At 41.1% G+C, this 26,103-nt stretch overlaps 3 protein-coding genes across 5 annotated transcripts; 2 read left to right on the forward strand and 1 right to left on the reverse strand.

Moving 5' to 3' along the window:
* The first annotated feature begins 32 nt into the window (after positions 1–32).
* Positions 33–8,247, forward strand: LOC134183180 (uncharacterized). 3 transcript variants are annotated; one of them, XM_062650663.1, is made up of 6 exons: positions 33–106; positions 186–229; positions 2,541–2,787; positions 4,711–4,794; positions 4,900–5,115; positions 5,181–8,247. In XM_062650663.1, the coding sequence occupies exons 1-6, from the start codon at positions 85–87 to the stop codon at positions 7,946–7,948; spliced, it is 3,381 nt and encodes a 1,126-aa protein (XP_062506647.1). In that variant the 5' UTR covers positions 33–84; the 3' UTR covers positions 7,949–8,247. The 3 variants fall into 3 exon arrangements, with proteins under 3 accessions (XP_062506647.1, XP_062506646.1, XP_062506645.1); XM_062650662.1 differs by having other exon boundaries at positions 2,541–2,577; positions 2,677–2,787; positions 4,711–5,115; XM_062650661.1 differs by having other exon boundaries at positions 4,711–5,115.
* Positions 8,248–8,854: 607 nt separating this feature from the next.
* LOC134183181 (ubiquitin-conjugating enzyme E2 W-like) lies at positions 8,855–14,204 on the reverse strand. The gene is made up of 6 exons (XM_062650664.1): positions 14,040–14,204; positions 13,867–13,895; positions 10,855–10,928; positions 10,643–10,798; positions 9,137–9,212; positions 8,855–9,072 (listed from the first exon to the last, which is right to left on the reverse strand). The coding sequence occupies exons 1-6, from the start codon at positions 14,147–14,149 to the stop codon at positions 9,059–9,061; spliced, it is 459 nt and encodes a 152-aa protein (XP_062506648.1). The 5' UTR covers positions 14,150–14,204; the 3' UTR covers positions 8,855–9,058.
* Positions 14,205–14,245: 41 nt separating this feature from the next.
* On the forward strand, positions 14,246–25,026 carry LOC134183039 (peptidyl-prolyl cis-trans isomerase FKBP1A-like). The gene is made up of 6 exons (XM_062650486.1): positions 14,246–14,347; positions 14,414–14,458; positions 21,105–21,194; positions 21,252–21,274; positions 23,710–23,782; positions 24,828–25,026. The coding sequence occupies exons 1-6, from the start codon at positions 14,311–14,313 to the stop codon at positions 24,881–24,883; spliced, it is 324 nt and encodes a 107-aa protein (XP_062506470.1). The 5' UTR covers positions 14,246–14,310; the 3' UTR covers positions 24,884–25,026.
* Positions 25,027–26,103: the final 1,077 nt, after the last annotated feature.

Raw genomic sequence — 26,103 nt, forward strand, 5'->3', positions numbered from 1 at the left:
CGAGTGAGTGAAGAGTAATGACTGAGCGGGAACAACAGAGTCATTTTCGCGACTGCACGTTGTGTGAACGTTTGTTTTTGCTGGATGAACACGGAAAGTTTAGTAGGTTAGCTGACGACGAATATATATCTGATTCATGTGCATACTGAGGTACGCTTTTAGAATGCTACTTTTGTCTGTTTCAGAGAACGAGGTTACGGACAACGGAAGAGTCCACCAGAGTGTTCAGGTGAGTTCTAACCGTTTACGCAAGAGTACACTGCCATACGTCGTAGCTAGGTGTTCGTCGACTGTTAGTTACACTATTACCGCAGCCTCTAGATGTATATGCACTTTTAGGAAATTTTACAGGCTTCCTAGTTTAAGATAGGCTTCTACGCTACAGAGCTAGGCTTGTACAGGCACAATTCAGAAGGGTCACTCACAGGGGTATTGTTAGAGGAAGCTTGTGCGTCAATTTTTATGACGTCGCGTCATTAATTATATGGTATAATGTTATTTAATTAACTTCAGTCTTGTGATGATTTTAAAACAGTGCAACGCTACCCAGTGAAACACTGTATTTAATTAACGCCTCACTATTTGATAGGCTCTAGAATTATACTTGAGTTGTAAGAACTTGATGGTCATATGACGAATATTCCTTTTGACAAACAAGTCAACCACACCAGCCATGATGTAAAGCTCTCTGCTATTTTACCATGAATTTCTTGCCAAAGGCCCACTCCTTTACGTACACATAAATGTAACAAATAGATCATGCAGACAGAGAATTAATTTAATTAAGATGTGAAAACACTTAGAAGAAGCTCGAGGAGTGTAGAGTATAAATCGATCTTTTTCCATCTGTACGATTTTGAGGTCTCAAATTAAACCTTCCTGGATCACATTTATGTCTTGAGACAAAGGGCCTTAGCCTAGGGGTATTGCTAGCAATAGAGAAAACCCCTGCATATGCCACTGTCAAGTATGGTCTAAGTTCTAAATGATGCTCAGTGTTTGTTATTGACCTCACAGTTCATGACACTGATGAGAGTGCACAGTTGAGTACCTTCATTCAAACATGCCAAAACGATACTTTATTATTAGAAGGGAAAGAAACTGTCTCCTGAATGCAGAGCAGCTCAAGATGTCAAATCACACTATCATCATTCATCAAAACAATCATCTGTGGACACAAGGTAGCTTACACTGTATACATGACGTAAGTATACCACATGTACAAAGGTAGACATGAACCCTGAGTCTGTCACAAATGACTACTATTCGATGGCGCCTTTTATTCAAGGGCGGCTTTTTCCGGGTAGCTGCCTTCTCTACTACAGCTGATATTGTATATATATATATATATATATATATATATATATATATATATATATATATTTGGTCTGTCATGGAGAGTAAAATAAAATATATATATAAAGAAAAAAAAAAAAAAAAAAAAAAAAAAATATATATATATATATATGTATATAACACATACACATGAATCTACATAAAACAAACACAGACTAAATAACTTCTACATAGACACTATCTAAACCCTCATACTAGAGTCTTTAAGCACTTGTACGAACAAGTTACCAAATTGTGAGACCTAGGCTTGCGCCTGTACTCTAAACGTCCAACACATTTTACTATGGTATTACTTGAATACATGCACCGTTTTAAGAATAACAGTTGTTCTTTCTTCATCTTGTCTGCTGCTTCCACAAACCAGCTGCCCAATCTATCAGTTATGGAATATATCCCGCATTCCTAGACCTCTGCGAATTCCTCTCCTGTACGCTCTGTTCACTGACCTAACAGTTACACCGTTTTGTAGATCCCAAAGACAACTTTCATAAGCTAGGACGGGAAACAGTTGAACTTCCATAATTTGTTTCCATGCCAGATCGGACATACAATAACCTCCTAACTTTGCAATTGCAGCATTGACTGAACCGTAGAACTTCCAACATTTATCGTCCACTGCTAGATGGTCAGTTTCATCGTGGTCAAAGACTGTGCCCAAGTGAATAATAGATTCTTTGTAAGGCAGAATAGATCCCCTCAGACATAACTCCGGGTTTCTAATAGCTACCCTCTTACGTTTGGCAAACATTATTGATGTGGACTTCTTTTCGTTAAACAACAGACTGTGATCTTCTGCATACTCTCCACACACATTCAGCATTCTCTGAAGGCCTAATACGGATGGAGATAATAACATAATATCGTTCGCATATGCCAGAACTTCCACATATTTATCACCTATTCTCGCACTGTCTCCACTTTGCTTTAACTGTCGTAGGAGATCGTCAATGTATATATTAAACAGACTCGGTGATAGTACACTTCCTTGCCTTACACCATTACGCACTTCAAAGGAGCTGGATAGTTTCCCATTCCATTTGACAACCATGCTTTGACTCTCATGCCAATGCCGCAGAAACTTCACAAATTGTATGTTTAATACACAACATAAAACAAATTAGCATTTCAGAATAGAGTTTTTGTTGTGGAACTGCCAGTATGTAACCATGAGCATATTGTCACAGATCCGTGTCAGTGGCCATCAGTCATCTCAGACAGCTTGTGAGTGTGAAGTGTCTAGAGATGCTGGATGTCTCTCTTTGCTGCCTACTTCATTCTCTCTTTACAATCCAATCAAATTGTATGCTGTTTCTACGGCAGATGAGAATAGCACTCAGCCAGACATCGACTTACAAAGAGACGAAACAAGAGAATTGAGCAGCTTACAGATGCAGCAAGAGGATGCTAGTACGTGTACAAGTGTGATATCAGGTGAGTTGGTAACATGCAGTTGTAAAGAGGTTTATGCATGCACACTGTTCTGTTATACACTGTACACTAAAAGTTAGAATGGTACAATGCTACATGATGGGCAGATACAGAGTTTAATAACTAAACAAGGGTGCACTAACTCTCGCTGTAATTTCCTTTTTTATCATACCTTATGATGTACGAATTAAATGATGTTAGGGATAAAAGTTGAGAGAAGTCTAGGAAAGCAGATTTCATTAACCCGAGGCACACATGCGCTAGGGTTATAGTTTTACCGCTGTAGACCAACAGCTAAACAGCCAGCTCGACGACCAGCTGGATGTGGGCATGTGAATAGATCGATGTGGGCGGTATTATCTACTCAGCATACGGTAGGTCCACTGTTACTGTATTGGTTATGTGCACCTGCACATCACCTGTCAGGCTACTCCCTGTTCTTTCTTAGCAGTGCGGACTCTACTGTGTTTCTTGTAGACTTAGATGCGAATGAAGTTATTTGTACTGCTTGTCCTTTCTCAGTCAGCCATGTAGACATGTCTTGGCAGTTGTGTCTAGTGACGTCCACGTGATCTTGTATCTCATGACTTACTATATATGCTTCCTTGCAACCTAAGCTAGTAGCCAAGGTTTTAGCTTGTTAATGCTTCTTCATTACTACTGCAATGCATCATTTGCGGATCGGACCTATTTGATTTAGATAACCTTGATCTGAGTAAAATGGGGTAACCACCTCTACATCTACTTTTGTTGCAGTGACACTAACATACATGTGCATACTACAGTATACTACGGCCACGTCTTTTGCTTCCCTTGCAGCATTGTGTGCTCGTACAATTAGTAGCAGATATTCGCATCTATTTCAAAGTTTTGGGAGAATGAAACATTGATATTATTGCAAAAGAGGACAGAAACCCATAACAGATCATCGTGGTGCAAACCAAATAAGGTAGCTTGATTGCAAGGTTTTCTAGTTGTTTATGACATTGTCAGAGCTGGATATTCTTTTTATTCACTTCTTGAGGAGCCTGAATATTATTTTCTCTACTTGGATGTGGAGTGGTAGACATTTTCTTTCTTTTATTGCGATTAGTGGCCGTATCTCTGCAATCTTGCTCTAGGTTGTTTGCTTGCATGTTTACAACCATTGAATCTGAAAGGTCAACAGCTTAGGTGCTAGGTAACAGAAGCTTTAGGTAGTGTATTTGTCATTCTGTACATGGTACATTTGTTGACTATAGCCGTGAATTGTTTGTCTTTCCAACTTGCTCATAATGTTGCCCAAGTAGCAAAACCCAGAAACATTTTCTAACATGTGACCATCAATATAGATATGGCTGCTTCTGCACAATCAATACTTAGAATTTTGGTTTGCTCTGTGTCACACACACACACACACACACACACACACACACACACACACACACACACACACACACACACACACACACACACACACACACACACACACACACACACACACACACACACACACACACACACACACACACACACCATTAATACCTTTAGCTGCTTTCTTAGTTGCATGTCGACAAAACAAATCTTGAACAAATGTAAAAAGTCACTGTATGGTAAATATATATTAACAAAATGGCACGTGTTTGCTTGTCAGACTCATGTGTAAACAAATAACTGCCTTTAAAAATTCTTGCATTTTTTTACTCCTGCGGGCAGACTCCAGTTAATTTACTTGTTTGCTCGCTTAATTAATTAATTAATGTATTTGAATTAATACTTAATTTGTAGACAGCTTTCCCCATCTAATGACAGAGCGTGTATGCCCGTACACACAAGTCAAGATTCTATTCGTTTGCACAGACAGGTTTAAAGTAAACTACGGGCATAGGCATTTAGATATTGTCAAATCACTATAGCTCTTTGTAGTGCTGATTTTGTTTTGAACAGCATCTCCACTTGAGAGTAGAAGTCAAGCTATTGAAACTAAGTCAGATGAAACTGCACTCTCATTTGAAACATCTGTCGGTGAAGGTAGAGTAATTTCATGTACATTTGTGTTGTCAATCTGTGTACAATGCTTATTGTTAGTGTTACTGTTGGTAATTCTGAGGTTCAGAATGTGCATTGCTGTTGCAGAGAACAAAGGCAATGGTGGCGATGTAGAAATAGCTGAACAAGATACAGTGGTTGTTAAGACAAATAAGTCAATCAACCTCTTAGGCAGTCAGCAAAGTGAGGAGCATCAAGACAACAATAAAACAGATGAGACGACTGACACGAAGACAGTGTTTGAAAATGGGTCGAATGCATGTCATGAATCAGAAGAGGCTCAGAAGTGTATCATTTCAAATGGTAAGAGAATGCTGCTTGAAAACAGTGAGACGGTCGGTTATTCAGTTGGGATTTGTTTGGCTTAGAGAGCAAGTTAAATTATCAATGCACTCGTGACATTGGTTGTTCTACTGAGGTTGCAAATCTGAAACACGGCGATGATAAGGTGACTGAGATTGAGAATATAGACTGGGATCTTCCAGATGTCAAATGTTTGGAATTATGTGGAGATGAAACTGAAACTGAAAGAGTCATGAATACAGCTACACCAGATGGAGAAGAAGTAGTGAATCAGGAATGTGAAGGAGGCAAAGAAGATAAAGGGTGTGAAAAGCAAAAGGATGACAATCAGAGAGCTAAGTCATACACTGATAAATACCAAAGTGACTTTAGGCAGGGAGACCAAACTAAAGCCGATAAAGATCAGAGTGATGGAAGGCAGGCAGAAAAACAAGAAGAAAATGAAGAGGAGAGGCAAGGAGAAAGACACAAGAGACAAAACCATAAAGCTGAGACAGAAGACGAGACAGGAAATAAGAACAGAGAAGAACAGAAAATATTTGTAGACATGACGAGTGGATATGAATATGACATGCAAAGGGATGACAAGCAAGAAGAAGAGGACGGGAATGATGAAGCCATTGGTTTTGTTGAGGTGCAGGAAAGCAACACGTTCAACAAATTTCATGAAGAGTCTCACAAATGCCAACAATTTGGCAACAACATGGATATTGATTCAGGAATCTCTGAGATCACAGACGAGGCATTCTGTCATTTTGTTGTCACCATTGAAGACCGGAGTCATCATGATCAAATGGACAGTAAGGAATCTATGAATGAACAACCACACAAGGGTACGACAGAGACACTTGTTAACAGTGATATTGAGCTACATCTTCGTGATGAGCTAACCAGTCATTCAGTTCATGAAAGTGTTGGTACATGTGCAGGTTTCATACCAATAGAGAATAAGCACAGTGGTGGTGTGGTTTCCACTTGTCCTTCTGCTCCTCAGTGTGGCAGCCAGGAGCAGCAATCTGGGTCAGTGGTGACTGATGATACCTCCCTTACTGTGAGCTGTCCTGAGGTGGCTTTAGATAACAGCAGCAAAGAGGACATGACAGAGCAAGCCTTGGAGAGTAGCGATAACGTAGGGAGGGAAGAAGATTGTGATACTTACACTGTTACTTGTGCAGATGCAGATGCATGTAGGAAAGAGAACCTAACAGAATGTGTAGTTCCCGATGCCGGACAAACATCACAAAATGGAGCTGGAAGTGTTGCATCTGATAACGAGTTTGTGGAAGAAGTTGTTTACAATGAGCCTTCAAATTCCCACCCAACTATTGCTAGTAATGATAAGCTTTTATTGAGTAGTCTTAGTGGGAAGGTCTCGTCTCCATACGAAAGGAATGTTATGTTGAATACACTGCATGATGATGTTTATACATGTGAAAATAATGTCCGATGTGACGTACTTCTAGTATCAGCTAATGCTGATGACGATATGTCACTGGAGCAAATCTCACCTGTTGGCATCAGTGAAAACATAGCTGAAGAGATGTCCATGTGTTTAAGCCCAGCATCACAGGAATCACCATTTGGCAGTGAAATGATGTTACTGCCATGTCTTGGGAGTTCTCCATTTGATGGAAATAACCTGGTGAACAAAGTGTCTGCTGATGAGTTGAACATTGTAGGTGACGGTGGAAATCCCACATCGTTGTGCTACAAAAGCCAGATGTCTCCTTTAAATTGTGATAGCTACAACGTATGCAGTAGTGATATGGAAGTAGAAAAGGAAACATGTGAAATCAGCAAGGTGAAGCAAGAAAATGAAATTGGTGCAAACTGCAATTTTGTAACAGACGATGGCATGAACAAAAGCAATGAAAATTCATCAAAGCATATGATTTGTCCTCAGTCAGTTGCTATACAAAGTGATTCAAGTTGCTCTGACAACCGGCTACGATACAGTGACTCTGAGCATAATCTGAATGCTATGACCTGTCACATAGCAAGTGATCAAACACCAAATGATGAGCAGAGTGAATCAAGAGAGGTGAATGAAGATGAAGAGCCGGTTAAACATCAAGCAGTATATTTACGAAATGAAAGCAGCCAGTCCGAATTCAAGGAGCATCTGACTGCTATCACGATTGATCAAAACTTGCAAGTAAGCACCTTGCAAAGTAAAGCTGATGCTCTTGAAGACCATCAAAGTGACACCGAGTTGGAGTTGCATTCTCAGGTTGCTTATGATGGTGTCTACAGTGAGGCTGAACATGAAGCAAATGATGTTGGCTCTGTATCCGATCTGAATATCAGTGATTCACAGTATTGTGATCATCAGCACACAGTCGACCATGAAGAACACTTGCATGACAAAGACCAACTTGTTCCAGGCAATCAGACAGTTATGGAGGAAATCACAAGTATGACAGCCACGTATGAGACTGATAAAGAAGATATAATGAACGAGTTGAAAACATGTGTGGTGAATGAGGATGAGAGTGATGGTCTTGATGAGAGACTCCCTGGTAACTCATGGAGTGAAATTGATGGAGCATTTGAACAATCCGCGGCTAAGAGAATGAAACTAGAAACTGAGAAATGCAACATGGCCACTTTACTGAAACTAGAAATCAGTCAGGATGCATGTAATCAGCAAGTCACTGATCAACACCAACAATATTCAAATCAGTCTGTTTACAAACCTTGTTTTCCTCAAGTTACTGAAAACACAGAGAAGTCAGCGTGCCAGACGATCAACCGAATACGATTACGACTTGGGCTATCAAAGCGACAAAGGTGCAGACGACTACACAGACCAAATGAAGACAGCATGTACTAGAGCTGGATTGGCAATCTCTGTAGTTTACCATACATAGATACGTTACATGATTATGCCCTACCCCTATGGTTTACAGTGGAAATTGTTTGTCTATATATGCATTGTATTGCGTTTTGACGGAGCAACCCATCTTGTGTTTGTACTCATACATACTTGGAGTGTCTTTGACATAGTGCTTTTGTGTAGTGCTTTATTGCCAGGTCAATAGCACTAGATATGGCCCTCGTCAAGGATTTATTGAGGTACAATGCTATTGGATATTATGAACAATGTATTGCAATTTGGTGCATTGGATGGAGCTAAATGTTTTGTAGGCTCAACAATACCGGGCAACATACTAATTTGCAATATCTGTTGTCTAACATAGTGCATGTTCAAGGCTGAGTCCAGGTCATTGATGCCACATTTTAAAAGGACCAAATTCTACACATGTGAACATATTGCTTGTCTCTGTAAATTCTAGGGCTCGAAACAATGTGTGCCCATCTGCAGCCACATACTAGCAGTTCTCTGCATTGCCAACCATTGTTAACATCTATGTTATGTATTGCCATGTGTGAGTCTATGCTAGACTAAACTTTTGTAACAACAAAACTGGATGTAGAGATATTTCATCTAAAAAGACATCACTGATCTGCAGTAGGGCAATGAGAATGATCTAAAGGATGAGGATGAAGGACCCAATTATACATGAAAATGTGATAAAAAGAGCTTGTAGTCTTCACTTGTCTTGTGATCATGATATTCTTGTAGTAACTAACCTAAGTCATGTAGTACAGATTGTGACCACCCTTACTCTTGAGATCTGAGTCTCACAAAGACTCTGACTTGACATTGATCAAACTCCATTATACACAAAAGGGATTGCCAGACTGTAATTGTTGATTGTTCTTCATTTCCCCAGTCACTACTTCATGTAGCCACTCCAACGCTACACATTGGCAATCTATAGATTAAAGGATACGAATCTTGTTGTACAGTACAATTTTGTATCTAGATACAATAAAGTATGTTGTTTACATTGTCCAAAACAGCACAGTCCACCTTACAACAGTAAGACTACCTAGGAACCTATACGTAAACAGTCCTCATATGTCAAGTTTCGTGATATCACACTTTATCATCTAAACAGAGCCATTGAGTTGTATAGACTCTTCCTAGTATGTCTGTTTACATTCATTTGCTCACCATGATACCACCATCTCGTTTTCTTAGGATTGTCACTTGCCGTTCGAACATAGCGATCATTATCTGGAGGTTGAACCTTCATAGTACAAATAATGTAGCAATAAATGATTTAAATTATATAGAGAGAGTACCAACAATTAGCAGCACATATGCTTTTAAGCATACAGCCAGAAGAAATAGTTTAGTGTGAACACCTGTGAAACGAAGACTCTCTGCCAACCTATCATCCTATCATACTTGCATGCACACTGATATTCTCCATTAGTACAATGACTTGATGTCACTTAGATGTCTGCATTCATCTCTTAGGAGAACAACTTATCCAAAGCAAAGTAGCAGGCAACTTGCAAATTCTAAGTCAATTCTGCTAGTTACATAAGTGCTCAAAACCCACAAAATGTAATGACAATTAATTTAAGTAAAGATTACAATTAAAATAAAGGATATCAATTAAATAGTTCAAAGCTAAAGTTTTCCACTAGATGTGAAGATTTACAGGTGTCACAAGATGTTATATATGCATAGCTCTTCTCCATGCAATCTCAGTGTGTTTAATTAATTAACTCATTTGCCAACTTTTGACGCATGCACTTTTGTTCACAAGCTGCATTGGTCCAAGTAATAAATGTCACAATTTAAGCCACAAAAGTGATTGATGTTGTGCTGCAGTTGCAGACAAGTAAGTTATGTTGTAAATTTCCGACAAGACTTGGCAACATGAATTACAGGTTTTAGTAAAAACTCCTTCCTGAACATACATGCATTCTTGTAGTAATGACAACTGTAGTTCATACTTGTTCATTACCATGCATCTTGGAGTGTGCACTCTTACAGACAACAGTAATAGGTAATTAAATTGAAATGTCTAATTAAAAATGAAAAGTTGGATAAACAATAGTCCTCAGAAATAAATGAATTTCATGCGTATAAAGTAATTAGCATGAGAAAGAATTACACTCGAATGTGTCTTAGCCGGGCAGCTTGGACCGGGCACTGCCTGTATCTCAGAATTGCCCGTACCTTAGGATAAACACGTTTTACAAGCAGCTGAATCTTGCTTTATCAGCTTGAATGATGCTGAAAGCTCTTTCTCGTGTGAAAATTAAATTACACAAGAGTGAATATGTACGTACTGTACGTGTATATATGCATGCTGCATTTTTCATTTAGCTGTGATTACCTGTAATATACAGTACCTAATACATGGTTACATGTACAGTACTGTACAACAGCTGATTACGCACGTTCTCATGGGTACCCTGTATACAGATGTGCCCGTATTTCAGAAGTCCCGATCAGAGATGTTCGAGTGTAGTGGCAGCACAGTACCCAATGGAATTGCAAACATGTCAGCTGTACTGTACTGCCACTAACTCTTTTGCTTTCTAATTTAATTTCTAAGCACTAATTTTGGCTGTTTATCATTAAACATTTGCAATTTAATTACCTACTACTGTTGTCCCTAAGCGTGCACACTTCAAGATGGTACATAAAAATTCCTAATACCTTGCTTTTACAGCCACTGAGCATACTCAAAATGCTGAGACAGACAGCAGCTACTGACAGAGCAGGTGACCAATCATCTGTTAGAATTGATAAACAAATGTGTCCATTGCTATAAACGTGAGGATGGATGGGTATGTGACCTCCAATGAAGATGACCTGACAACGACATCAAAGGAAGACTCTATTCAGAGTATCAACTTGTTGAAACATACCTGAGGAGAATCAAATGGGTAGTTCTGACCAAACTTAAATTGAAGACGGAATTTCTCGCCGGCATACAAAGTTCCTATGTTGATGAAGTAATTAAACATGCCCAAGACAATAACACAAGATACACACAATTGCAAGCACACAAACAGGCAAGCAAAAAAGCAGGCAGAATGTTATTATTTTTGAATCACTGAAATCTGACCAAGTAGTCTGAAACGATTACTTAGCGGATGTGGCCCTGAATGTTCATATAAAAAAGGTAGTCCTTTTGTAATACAACAAAAACTTATTTGTGCCATCTATGCATGTCCAACAATCTATTTCTAAAGTCAAATTGACTGCTGCAATCTTCAGTATCTTTAGATTTCTTTGAAAGGAGGTTGAGGTAGTAATCAGTTTTGTTTTCCCAAAAGACAAAATTTCCAAATAACAGATGTATTGTATTAGGTCTTGATCCATTTAGGGTCAGCTCTTTTTCATATTTAGATACATGTAACTTTTTCATTTTGCGTTTGTCTGCTACATATTCTGCCTCTTCAGCAGCTATTCAAAGACCGTTTTCGCAGGGATGAGCCATATATACTGACATCTAACTCGATGTTGAAGACATTGAAAAGGTAATATCTGGTCTCTAAATACTGGTTTCTGGGCTCCAGACAGATTGACAACCAAACACACACACACACACACACACACACACACACACACACACACACACACACACACACACACACAACACACCTAAACCTAAACCAAAAATAAATCCTAAATTCCAGGAGTTGCCTCTCAGAAGTCACGCCCCTAGCTGTTAAGCTGGGCCCTGTGCGCTACTCAGGAAGCTCTAGGCCTGCGCTAGCAAACTCCTGGAGCCGAGCCAGGCACTCACAGGAGCACCGACTTGTGCAGTCAACTGTGGTGTGAACACCCGAAGTCTCACCAGGACCCCGGTGGCTCATGCCACGTCACAGCCAATGGCCACTTAGGACCCCAGTCAATGACCAGGTACTCATTTATACTCCTGAGTCAAGAGAAGCAAATGTGTGTTAGTTTCTTGCTTAAGGAAATTATGCCATAGCTCGCCATCACTGTGACTTGAACATGCGACCCTTCAAGGTCCCAGATGTAAACACTCCATAAGATTACTCTCTAACCAACTAAGCTATCGCACCACACACACACACACACACACACACACACACACACACACACACACACACACACACACACACACACACACACACACACACACACACACACACACACACACACACACACACACACACACACACACACACACACACACACACACACACACACACACACACACACACACACACACACACACACACACACACACACACACACACACACACACACACACACACACACACACACACACACACACACACACACACACACACACACACACACACACACACACACACACACACACACACACACACACACACACACACACACACACACACACACACACACACACACACACACACACACACACACACACACACACACACACACACACACACACACACACACACACACACACACACACACACACACACACACACACACACACACACACACACACACACACACACACACACACACACACACACACACACACACACACACACACACACACACACACACACACACACACACACACACACACACACACACACACACACACACACACACACACACACACACACACACACACACACACACACACACACACACACACACACACACACACACACACACACACACACACACACACACACACACACACACACACACACACACACACACACACACACACACACACACACACACACACACACACACACACACACACACACACACACACACACACACACACACACACACACACACACACACACACACACACACACACACACACACACACACACACACACACACACACACACACACACACACACACACACACACACACACACACACACACACACACACACACACACACACACACACACACACACACACACACACACACTCACACACCTGCAACCCTGGAATTCTGTCAATTCCCACTATGGGCTTCGACATCACAGAAGTTTCTGCCAGGAAGTGCAGTCATTGGCATGTGACTGGTCACTAGTCAATAATACCAGGTCTCGTTCTATGGTATCAACCAATCTGTTCTTTGAACCATCCTGAGGGTGTTTCACATTATGCAACATGCTCAGCAACAACTTTTGTGGACAAGAAAGAGACGTTCATCCATTCTAAGTAACCAAGCCACTGTAATCTTTGATATTGAATTTGACGTTCAATTGGTTCTTCCTTGGTAGATTTCAAGTTGATGGTATTTCTTATCTTGTTCAGTCTTGCTACACCCAAGATTGATCTAATACAGAGCATATGAAAAGTGGTCAGTCTTCGAATTTCTAATTGAATGATTGCCCCAAGTCTCACAACCATATAATAAAACTGGCATCACTAGTGATCTAAGGACTCACAGTTTTGTGTTCCTGCTAAATCCTCCGTTTGTGAAAACTGTAGGTTTCCAAGAACAAACTGTCCTGCTAGCATTCTGAATACGTTCAACAACCTCTGCGTGACAATACTCACACACACGCACGCGCGCACATGTCTGCGTGACAATACTCACACACACGCACGCGCGCACATGCACACACACACACACACACACACACACACGCACACACACACACAACACATGCACGCACGCGCGCGCGCACACACACACACACACACACACACACACACACACACACACACACACACACACACACACACACCACACATGCACGCACGCACGCACGCACGCCCGCACGCACGCACGCACACACACACACACACACACACACACACACACACACACACACACACACACACACACACATCTGAGACAGACAGCCAAACAGCCAAACCACCAAACAAGAAAAGTAATCACAAGACACACGTAACATAAATTTCTGCTGTACCTTCAGCCCCGTCAACGTCCACCAACCAGCTAAATGCAAAGGAAACAAACAAGATCATCAGTAATGAGTAAGAGAAACCATCGACAAACAGTGCAAATTTCTGTATGTGCAATAGCTAATGATTAATAATTACTTGAATTTTGCGTTCGTATAATTATAGATTACCAGCTTACCACATAATACTAGACTCTACAGATTTATCATCTAGTCTCATTCCTGGAGGAGGCTCTTCCCTGAATTTGACTAGTTCCTTGAAGAGACGCCGTTCAGTCTGGCTGCCCATTAGAATTCTCCAAAGCTAGTCCTTGCTTACCCAGACCTTTAAACTTGTGTGGTATTAGGAGCGCACGTTAAAAACATGCGCAGTACTGTAAAGGTCATAGCTAACGCACGTTACATTCTAGCACCTGAAGTCGCGACGTACTCGTTCTTACATATCGAGCAATGGGAGTTGAGATTGAGACAATTAAACCAGGAAATGGTGAGTGACGTCGATCTGGCTGTCTTACAAGATGAGCATCTTGTAGATTGCTTGTGTTGTGTGCAGGTAACCGTCCACAGAAATTCCAGACAGTCGTAGTTCACTACACTGGTATGTCAGACAACGGCTGTAAACTAAATTTTAGTCGCTAGTAAAGTAGGAGGCAGTTAGCCTTATTGGCGAGTGAAGCGAGCCCCTCTCTTGTCATGTCAATTGAGCTCGAGATATACAGGCCCGTAGGCTGGTCGCAGGAGTGGGGGGTGCATTTGCCAACAAAGTCTATGTGGTTTCAATTAAATGTAGTCGCACTGCGCTTAAGTTTTTTTGTGGATTCACCACTTTGGAAACATGGTTAAATTGCGTTTGTATACTTGGTTCACATAATTGTATTTGCAATTGCGCGGGCATTATCTAATAATACGTATCTGTATTCATAATTGTATATGTAAGACTTAGAGTTAGCAGAAAACATTAGTGTAACAGTACCGAGTTAAGTTCGAGTCTGCGAGGGTGAAGGCGAGCATATTAATCGACTACGTCGTCGAGATCTATTGGTACATCGTAGTGGATGTGAAGGAGAGCAAGGTGAGACAATCTGTCCTTACCCATGGATGCGCGCATATAGTTGTCTAGGCGTCGTAAAGCACTGGCGCTTCTCTCACATTCACACGAGGTGACAGGCATGGTACAGGCGATGGTCAAAAGATCTGAGATGTTTGGGAAGTCAGTGGCGTCACATTCTTTGATGGCTTTTGCTGGTGAGCACGGTCTCTTCTCAGGGGGCATCGCCATATACCTGTTCCTCTAGCGCCCGAGTTCCGCGTCCATCAATTCAGGCGATGGCAGATCATCTCTGTACTTGATCAGCGCCTCCTCCAGGTTGACATCTTGCGAACATATGATACTCGGTACAAGACCAAGTAAGGAAATGGCCGTGACTGCCGACTTTGAGAACTGCCGGTTGATGCTAATAATAATATGATCAAGAAAGGGAATTGCAACATTTTTCTGGAAATACTCTCGAACAGAAGCAGCTGGAATATTGCTGCGATTTTGTTACCTTGCTGCAATGCGAGGCATTGCAATTGTACTTCCAACCTTTTTTGCCATGTCTGAACTAACTCTGTAGATTTGAGAAAATCTGCTTTCAACGTTTGCGCGCTCGCTGTCGTAGGTCCTCACAATTTCAGATATCATGTTATGCGCTGCAGCTTCACGGTAATGCCCGAAAGGTGTGATAAGTACTGATATATTGTCACAAACACAACAACAAACTGAAAGGAAGTAAGACTGGGCAGAATCTGCTGTGCTTCATTGCGGCCTGCATAGTCCCAGTCAGCATACGAAGCCCCATATTTCTCCAAGTGATAGCGGAAAAGCTATCATCTCTAGAGCTTCAACCACAAATACGTACTCTTGGTAGAAGTGCCGATAAGCCGAATGCCGCTCAGCCCATCGCGTCTTGCACAGATCGATCAGTGCTTTCCTCCTCTCTTCATTGACCACAATGTGGTCGATGATAATCCTGGCTTGGACACCCACTCGATCTGAAGACATGTAGCTTGCGCCGTCGTATCCCTGACCACGCATAGTAGCAAGTGGTATGTTATTCTCTTCCAGAAAGCCAAAGATACCATCTGCAATCCGCTCCCCAGTAATTCTGTCCAACTTCAAAAACCTTGAAAACTCTTCTCTGACCTCTTTAGTACTTCTGTCAACAAACCTGGCGCGGATGGCAAGATGCTCAACGTTATGCGAAGTTACCTCGTCAGCAAGGATGGCGTAATAGGGCGCAGCTGTCAAATCACCTATTATTTTCTGTAAGAGGATGTGGTTTCCCATGACTTTAATCGGCTCATTTTGTGTTTGAGGAGAAAGATAAGTTGCACATCGCATTGCAGGAGTTTCCAGGTGTCTTCTTAACTCTTCATCGTGCACTGCCAGAAGCCACAGCAAAGAAAGAAAATTACCTGGATTTTCAGGTGATTCCACAGTCTCTGCGTCTCCACGTAAAGCAATGCACTGTCTGGCGCAGTACAACACAGCAGAAGCAATGGACTTCGGGACAGCACGATGACGCGCGACATTGGCCGCCCTGCGGGTGTCCGACGTGCAGTAATGGTAGTATCTGGATTCTCCAAGGTTCGCTTGAAGTCATCAGCTTGCTCGATGGCTTGATGATGGTATAAGCACTGCTCGTGCTCCTTTGCTTTTTCTCCTTTCTTGTTCCAATCACGAAAAGGCTTGCATACAAACTTCCCCTTGGACACTTTAGCAACGAAAATTCCACAAGCAATGCAAAAGACACCATCCACTTGCTCGCTGTAAACCATCCACGGGTGTTCTGATAGCCAAACAGGACGAAAAGCTTGGTTGCGGCCACCGATACATGTTGGAGGAAAGACTTGGTTGGCACGAGGCTTTCTGTGATTTGTCGGTAGGTTATACTTCTCCGCAGCACCCTGAGCCTGCATGGCGTTGCAGAAATCGACATGAGACTTGGCTTTGAAAAACAATTTGCCAATATCATCCACTAAATCATGATCAGAAGTATTAGCATGATGGCATTGCTGATTGCCGCCTGCGACGCGTGCACGCTGAGCCTCCTGCGACGCCTGCACGCTGAGCCTCGTTGTCGTGAACTTCGCAGCATGTGTTGCGCAAAGGCTCGACATACGTGGCGGTAGAGGACGACAATACTCTTTCTACACTACCACTACAGCATTCACTGGAAGTCGGTGTTAGTTGATCGTCTACTGAAACCAGTTGTGTAAAATCTGGATCAGGAGTCACAAGTTGATCGCGTGCCCTTTTCGGAACTAGAAAACCGTCCAGCCGTTGACAAGTAGCCGCTGCTTGCCTCCTTTTTCTATCTTTTTCCTGAGACCGTCCCATCTAGTGTCACTGTGACGAACACACACTTCTCCAAGTTACCAGGTAGCAAACAGGATAGCCAAATATCTGACATGTACTTTGGAGTTCCAACACATTCCTCGGAGTCCTTTTGCCTACTACCCGGACTTCTTCCGTGAACGGGTCCTGGGAGGGTGCACGTGCACCCAGTGCACCCCCCAAGCCTACGGGCTTGGATATATTTTATTTATATATTTAAATATGTACGTCAGCAATTGTCATATGGATTTACGACAAAACAGAAAGACGAATCGACAAAACGACGATGCCAGATGAATGCAATTTTGACTCCATAACATATGTGCTAAAAATTGAAGTTAGGGACCCCTTCGAGGGGTTGACTCAATTAAAATCTGTTGGCGAGAAGAGTCAAACGACTCTCGATTTTGCTCCCTTACGCAACTAAAGAGCAAAGGAGACTGATTCGTGACAAACGGAATAAAAAGGAAAAGCTAAAAGAAGAGAAAAGTCTGTTTTTTGAGTTTCCTCGTGCTACTTTGATAGAAATTATTGCTACGCAACCATTGTCACGTGACTATGCAATCATTGTTACGCGACTATCTCAGTAAACGAGTGAGACGATTGAAGCGTGAACGAAGAATTGAAGACAACTCTAGTATTTTGTGTTCAATTATTCGAACTCAGTGTTCAGTTACCCAATTCAGGCAAGCAATTATTAGAATTGGGCGTTCAGTTATCCGATTCGGGCATTCAATTATCCGATGTTCTGTCCTAATTAGAACTAGCAAATATAGAAATAATTATTTTAGTCGCACATTTCTTTCATGACGTCTTTCTAGGATGCTCACTCACGTTTCAGCCGAACACTAAATGATTGATTCAAGAAAGGTGGGAAGGCGAAGTACCGAAATTCGAGCTCTTGATTAGCTAAAAACCCACTACGACGCATGATGGACTGTTGCATGGTATCACACAAGAGGTGCGATTTACAAAGTATGCGGATTACACCACGATTGACTGACGGAGCAAGGCGTTGTTGTAGGCTTCCTAGATATGTAGATTTAGTTCACTCACAACAGCTTAGTTAGACCTCCTTGGAAACGTGGGACACCAAGATTAGTGCAAAAGAAATTCTACAACACACGCTAGAAATTCACGCTAAAATCAAGATTAATTACAAATTATTGAGTCTAGACAGCTGATGAATGATGATATTTGAGCAGCTGCCCAACCGCAGACTATGTAAGTTACATTTAGTTGCACAACAGCCATAAGCAACGGATAATTAAACGTCTGAATCGGATAATTGAATGCAAAATACTATAGAAGAGCAACTGAAAGTCTGTTTCCTGAGTTCCCGTGTTTGTTTAACAGAAACTGTTGCTGGGAACGCAACCATTGTTACGCGAATAGGCAAAGACAGAACACCATCGCTCGCCAAACACAATGCTAACCGAGCATTTACTAGTTAGTAGTATTTACCATGGCGCAGCATGTGCGTATGCACGTACGACACCGGAGTCTGGCTACAACAACACACTGCCGTTTACGTTGAAGTCTCTAATGTCGTTAACTCTGCGCGAGCAGTTTGTAAAAGTTGCAGTTGCTGTTGTCGCTGAGGTGTATTCAGGCTAGCGACAAGTGCTGAGTGAGATACGGCTGGGTGTCTATTGGGTGGATGCGCGGGGTGGGAGTAAGCCAAGATGTCAACCTCTTTGTGGCATTTGTGTTTTATCCCGCGCTTTTTGTGTCATCTCTCTTCAAAATGGTGTGTTGGATTGTCCGTAATTTGTCGTTTAGGCATTTTTAGTATAGTATTAAACACAATATAGTTGTTTATATATTATTTTATCTGGGAGGGCGTAGCACTCCCTAAGTAGGGATGGCACCGGTAGTTAATATTAATCCCAATTTTCACTTTGGGATAGCATAGCTCTGAAATGCTTCCATAAAATGCCACTGTGGCAATTTTTTGCTTGGCTGTGCAGGGGCATGATTTTTGACTATCCCTTTGGTGCTGGCACGTTTGGACGACATTGGGACAACATTTTTACTGTGAAACGTTTTATGTAATAAATAAAAACAACGAGGTCGAAACTTTTGCAGACAAGTACTCATACTTTACATCTGAGACCAATCTCCCTTAAATGAATCCCTACTTCACTCTGTTTGCTTTCAAGGTGGCTACTTGGATAGGAGTGAAGTAGGTATTTAATTGTGGGAGGTTGGTTTTTAGATGTAAAGTATGAGTGCTTGTCTGTGAAACTTTCGACCCCTATTTCTTCAAGCACTATATATGCGCTACAAAATAAAAGATGGTAGACAGCTTCTAGTCTATTATCATGGGAACTATGCTGCACTGCTGCCGTCTTGACCAACTCTAGGCATGGACCTGTATTGCAATTCAGTGGCAGATCTAGGATTTGCTAAGGGGTGGTTCATAATTTTTGCCATTTCACAAGCGTACAAAACGTACGCTAGGAGGGTAGGGGTAGGGTTTTGCATACGCTTTTTAAACGATGATTAGGATATTTATCTTCTCATTTTATTACCAAGTGATGCTTTATGCAATGCCCTTCAAATGCTCAGGAGACGCGTTGTGCAAGACCTTTACTAAACGGTTTAATAGACTGCGATCTTTCAATGCAGTCTGGAATTACAAAGTTTGATCATGCGCATCCTGAATTAATCCGGGTATTTAAGGTAGCGTGGAGGTCTGTCTCTAAGACCTTCAGTCATTGTTTACTTATTGCCTGCGTAAATTAACTGTTGTGCACAAGAATCCACACTGTCTATATCATCACTTGATGAACGTCTTTGTGTTCAACAACGAACATCGATCACGGAGCGAGGCAGTGAGTGCCGGACAGAAGGAGTGGACAACAGCTGCAAAAGACAAGTCTGATAGGCAACATCACAGTTTGTTGGTGCACGGTGGAAAAAGACGGGCATCAACTACACGGACTTTGAGTACTCATGTATGCAAAATGTGCAGCCAGTCATATCCAACTCATTACCAACTTCAAAAGCATTAAGTGAACACTAACCACAGGATGAAGCGAGGACGTCTGCCTACAAAAAGCGATTAGTTAGAGGACAAAGCTGCTAAAACATTTTTGAGTGTATTGGACAAGCGTTGGTTGTCTAAATTTTTAGTATTAATTGCCTGGTACGTAGACGATACTAAACCTATGTGCAGTAGGTGAGTTGTAGTACTAGACGCAGTATTGCTGCATACTGGTACATGTCAGCATGTGATCAGAAAATTGTAATTTAAAATACGCTTTTGGGAGGTGGAGTAGCTAAAAAGTGTACGTTTGGTACGGTCATGAAAACGATGAAAATTGTGAACCACCCCTAACCGAGTGGGCTCTGAGATGTGTGCATGTCCTAATGAAGTGTCACTGTTTACACGAGAAATTTGTATATACTGTATATTTGTATATATGACTTATTATATGGACATAAGGCAAATTTCTTAAATTTGAAATATAGTCTTATTTGCACAATAAAAATTGTCATTTTTAGGAACTTCATTATTTATCCAAAATTAATTTGTGCAACCATGGTATCAAGTTTACCTAATACAAATACCTTAACAAGTATCAGTGTCTTGAATTCATAATGTGCAATGACGTTTCACCACACCGTCGTACAATTTTTGTTCCACATACGAATAAATTCATAGAGGGTACAGCATTGGATGTATTTAACAATGAGAGATAGAATGTCAAATTGAGATAAAGAAAGTAACTGGTTAGACTTGCTTGTTTAGTCATTGTTGGATGTTTAGGTGGCATTAATCATTTAAACTGTAGATGTTACCTTACCACATTGGGGCAAGGTTACATTGGTGCCTGGCTATAACTAAGGTGATTTATAGGCACTCTGCTGGATGGGACAAAATTTGATTCCTCTCGGGACAAAGGTCGTCCATTTAGCTTTAAGCTTGGAGAAGGAGAAGTGATTCGAGGTATTATCAGTACAGGAAACATGTAAGCTATCTGAATCTTTTGTTTTTGTTCCAAAGGCTGGGATGAAGGTGTTGCTCAGGTAACATTTTTCGTAATTTTTGTAACAAATAGTAGAAAGACTTGTACAGGTTTTATTTGAGAAGCTCTAAACTATTCATTATCTATTGAACAATTTCTTGATTTTGATTTTTTGAAGGGGAACTCTAACGGAAATACAACCTGATCTCCAAATGTAGGCTTTATCGTGAAACTTCACGCTGCACTACTTTCAGGCTAACAGTTGCTTTGGTAGCGGAGAAGACGCGGGTTATGTACGGAGCATGCGCCAGGCTGATACGTCATTGTCGCTAAGCTCTGCCTACACCAAATGAATTGCCTGCGTAGCTCAGTTATCTTACCAGTAAACTACATGAAAACTAAATGGGAATGGTAACTATAGAGGGATCTTGTGTTTTAAGGCCTTAGACGAGCTCTCTGCAATATAAGTACAGTAGGATACTAGACGCTGTTTTCTCCCGTCAGACTTAACCCTCTTTTCTCACAGAAGAGGAGGCTAGCACAATAAAACTCAACGGTAATTAGCGTTACTTTTCGTTCTATTAATCTACAAGGAGAAACATTCAGAGGGTTTAAATATGAGGTTCTCTTGGAGAGATCTGAGTAAGCGGACATACCCCTTTCAAACAGCGGTTGGGCGACGTGTTACTGGTGCAGAATGGCTTTGATTGAGCTGTAGGCTTTTAACCCAAGGGCAATGATGTACATGGTGCAGCTAGTACTGTAGTACGTAAGTTGTTGACACCCTGCAGTGGTAAGAGATGTGTGACCATGGCAATGTACCGCCCCTTTGTCATTCCCGGATACTCAATCCTCTAGCGCTGTTCATGAGGCATCTAGAAGCCATGCTGATCACCAAGGCTGAGCACACTGGACTGCTACCTAAATTTCACGTGGATGTAGGACTAGAGAACAACAAGAAGGGTGTGTCTGCTTACACAGGTCTCACGAAGAGAACGTTTACGCTTCCTTGACATACACTTGAACTTTGTTTCAACTATGCCACCAGTTTGACTACCAGGTCGGCCTTTCCGTATATGCAGTCAATATTTAATGCATGAGGTTTTTCTGTTGTTTAATGAGGTGAGTGTCTTACTTTATGAGGTTGGTTGTTTACTCAAGAGGTCATATAACAGTGTCTAATGGTCTCTGATGGGTTATCAAAATTCATGGTACCCATGACAATGCACATGAATAATGTAATCAATATGGCCGACCTCGTTTTACCAATACCTGGAAGCGGTTTCAGTAAGTTTCTTCAGTTGGTTTTCAGTTTAGCGAGGATTTTCAATGATGAGATCAAGTAAACAGTGACTGCATGGAGTTCGACTAAAGTCTTCGACTCAATGAGCATAATCATGATTAGTTCAGCCTTAGTACCTAACGCCACTGTTCACACTGGTCCTAATCATGATTAGTTTAATGCCATTCTAACGCCATAGAGAGTAGTATTACAACCGCATTAGTGGCGGTAGTGGTTGCACGTGACTTTGGCACGTGAGGTAGTATACAAGAAGAGCATGCCGTTGATATTTCTGATGTGGTGTTGTATGTCTAAACGTACAAACGCAGTAAAAACATGGCGATGTATAAGGGAGTGCATGAAGATGTGTACTACATGCTTGTGACAACTTGCTACCGTCCCTGAAGGAGCTGCCAGAGAAGGCTAACAAAAATTTTTCCTTCTTCAAAACCTGAAACAGTGGATTTGTCAAGACAATTCATGCAAATTGTTGCTGGATATGACGAAACTGTCGAAGTGCTGATGTTGGCCTAATTATAGTTAGTCTAGATGTCGGTGTGAACACGCTCAATGAATTTGCTATAACTATACTATTTTACAATGAAACCATTTTTGCCATGGTAGTAAGTAGTCTGCTTCGAAGATGTTTTGTAGAACAGGATGACAAGTGAGTGAATGACCAGCAAGTGCTGAATAGATGTCAACCAGTCATTATTACATTAGCTCGGGTTATTGATATAGCACGTCAGCAAACCAGATTTCACTTTAAGAATAGTTGTGTTTTAACTAGTCACACTAGGGTCAAGGACAAGCACGTGCAAGTAAAACATTTAAAGTACGTAACTTTTCCAGTAGGCAAGGTGTTTTCCTTCTATATTTAACCTTGGTGTGTGTGTGGGGATTGGGGTGGTGGGTGTGGGTGGATGTGGATGTGGATGTGGATGTGGATGTGTGAGTGTGTTGGTCACCTGTGTTTGTTATATCAAATGTGGAAGCTGATTGCTGTAATTTTGATGGCAAATATATATATATATAGGACTGGTTTATAAGACAGGAGTTAGTACGTTGCTGTTTTAGTATTACTGTGTGCATGATGAGATTAATGTTGTTGTATTACAATTCTTATGTAGATTATTTTATCTTTGATTTCAGATCAATGCTATCGCTGTCTAAGAAATTACTACCTTATTTAGTAATGGTGTTGTATGTTGTAGATGTCTGTAGGACAGCGAGCCAAGCTGACCTGTTCACCTGATTATGCATATGGTCGAGATGGTGTTCCTGGTGCATATCCTTTTTGAAACATATATATTAATGACGATGACAACGGTGGTGATGATGGTGATGATGATGGTGGTGGTGGTGGCGGCGGTGGTGGTGGTGGTGGTGGTGATAGTGAGGATGATGATAATGATCATAATAATAATATATATTGATTTATATCACTATTGGTACAGTACTGTAATCTAAGAGCTAAGTGACCAATATCTACCAGACAGACATACGATTACACCAACTAAAGAAATTAATTAAGCAAACAAGGCTAATAACAAACACCCAAACTTGACTGCACTTTGTAGGGTAATAATGAGAAAGCAGTTTACCATATAATGTTACTAATTTGACATTACACCTTGTTGCACATTCACGTAACAATTACGGTGCATACTTCTAGAGGGCGTCCGAGGCTCTCTGCATTCGGTTAACTGGCGTATTCGGATAACTGGTGCATTTGGATAACTGGCACATTCAGATAACTGGCATTCTGATAACTGACATCCTACTGTACTTGTTGTCTTTTTACCTATTGTTGAGGGAGGGTAGGAGGCAGGAAAGGGGACAAACATTTGTGTGTATTTGGCATTCAATTCCAAGACATTCATAGTTTTCTCTGGTGGTAGTCCACTCAACATGGTCAGATTAGAAGGGTGCAACTATCATGTATGCTAAGCACTGCTGTGGAGAACAGAAGGGACCAACCTGATGAGACAGACAGACAAGAATTAATGCTCTTTGTTACTCTTAAAATGCCACAGGTAGGTGGGAAATCCAAACTACAAACAGCTTGATTATAACAGTCAGGTGGTACGGTGAAAGGATGAGATGCTACTGACTACTTAACATGTGTGTTTGTCCAAATATTATTTTTTGCATTAGAGTACCTGTATAGACTTTTTCTACCTACAATACAATATGTAGGAGCAGGTGCAGCCAACCTGAATGACAGTCTATAGGATAGCATTTTACGCAATAGGTCAGTGCAGGTAGTTAGTGTGGAGTCTTTAGCTAAGTAGAAATCAGTTGTGTGTTATCTTCTTTGACTAATTCATCACTATTCCTCCTAATGCGACCTTGGTCTTTGATGTGGAGCTGCTGGAAGTACGTTAGGATTATATCATGGTGTTGGTCAGACTTGTGTGCATTTTGCAGTTTTAGTATGTACTTTGATTTTGGGTCAATTAATTAAGTGTACTAACAGTGCAATGTGATTAGAGTTTGTTGGTGTTTAAACAGGTGAAACTGTTAAGTTATTTATTGTACGTGTGCATATTGTCAGCTCACCCACAGCTCGGACTGTCATCAGATTTGTGGGGGGAAGTGGTTAGTCAATGCTGCTACTATTTTGTCTGGTCAACCAGAACTGGGTAATTGTTTTGTAATTGTATATGTAGCCTCTTGCTAGACATGTTAACGGACACAGATGAAGTGTGCCACACCTGGTTACACTTTAGTAATTTATAATGATAATATGTATTTGAGATATTCAAGTTACAGGAAATTTCTATAAACATTACACTGAGCATATAACAAACTTGCTAAACATGAAATAAACATAAACGCTACTGTTTGAATAAACACTCTTTCTCTGTACACACTACTCTGCAGAGTCTTGTACAGGCTGTTTGGTGTTCTCTTTGTATGCTTGAACATCATCAAGCAATGACTCGGATTGTCCTGGAGAAATGACAAGCTGGTTAGTGAAACACTAAAACACATTGTTTTTAGATGAGACAGATACTGAGCAAAAGTTTGTGAAAACGGACGCTGGACTACATGCTGGCTGGACCACATGCTGTTAATACGTATACAGTCATGGATATCTAATCACAGTAAGTGTCAAACTTTCCACAGCAGACTGATGTTGCCCATGCTCACATCAAACGTTTATTTGGTCAAGCTCAAAACTGGGACCGCCTAATGTGAGCATCAAGAAATTTAATAGATAGACTCGTCTAAGTTGAAGGCAGCAAGTGTAGATTACATTTTACAGGCAACCAGTCTCTGAACATGCCTTTACTTCATATAAGCAAAGGCAAAGACTGCGGGTGAAAGCAGACTGGAATAGGTACATGATGGAGTCTCTTCATTCAAGTTGTTTAACATGGTACAGTGCAAACTAAATGAGGATATCTAGGAATTATTTGTTTTCAAATTTGCTGACACTAAACACATTCTTGTGTGACACGTCCTGCCAGTCGATGAATAAACACACAAACCGCTTGGATGTTACAACTAAATGTGAGCAGTAACAAGAGTTCAGTAGAACACAGTCAGTGAAGAGTTCCTATCTATATGGAAAGATGGTCTTTTGACTACAAATTTCAAAA

This window comes from Corticium candelabrum, chromosome 8 (assembly GCF_963422355.1).
Source record: "Corticium candelabrum chromosome 8, ooCorCand1.1, whole genome shotgun sequence".
Classification (NCBI taxonomy): Eukaryota; Metazoa; Porifera; class Homoscleromorpha; order Homosclerophorida; family Plakinidae; genus Corticium; species Corticium candelabrum.

Excerpts from the sequence above, each read along its gene's own strand:
- LOC134183180 (XM_062650661.1), top strand. The coding sequence starts at position 85 with ATGAACACGGAAAGTTTAGTAG. Across the intron at positions 2,788-4,710 it reads GTGTACAAGTGTGATATCAG|CATCTCCACTTGAGAGTAGA; the intron begins GTGAGTTGGTAA and ends TGTTTTGAACAG. Across the intron at positions 5,116-5,180 it reads GAAGTGTATCATTTCAAATG|AGAGCAAGTTAAATTATCAA; the intron begins GTAAGAGAATGC and ends TGTTTGGCTTAG.
- LOC134183181 (XM_062650664.1), bottom strand. The coding sequence starts at position 14,149 with ATGGGCAGCCAGACTGAACGGCGTCTCTTCAAGGAACTAGTCAAATTC. Across the intron at positions 13,896-14,039 it reads GTAGAGTCTAGTATTATGTG|CTGGTTGGTGGACGTTGACG; the intron begins GTAAGCTGGTAA and ends CTTTGCATTTAG. Across the intron at positions 9,213-10,642 it reads TCAGTGGCTGTAAAAGCAAG|GTTCAACCTCCAGATAATGA; the intron begins GTATTAGGAATT and ends TGTACTATGAAG.
- LOC134183039 (XM_062650486.1), top strand. The coding sequence starts at position 14,311 with ATGGGAGTTGAGATTGAGACAATTAAACCAGGAAATG. Across the intron at positions 14,348-14,413 it reads GACAATTAAACCAGGAAATG|GTAACCGTCCACAGAAATTC; the intron begins GTGAGTGACGTC and ends TGTTGTGTGCAG. Across the intron at positions 14,459-21,104 it reads AGTCGTAGTTCACTACACTG|GCACTCTGCTGGATGGGACA; the intron begins GTATGTCAGACA and ends GGTGATTTATAG.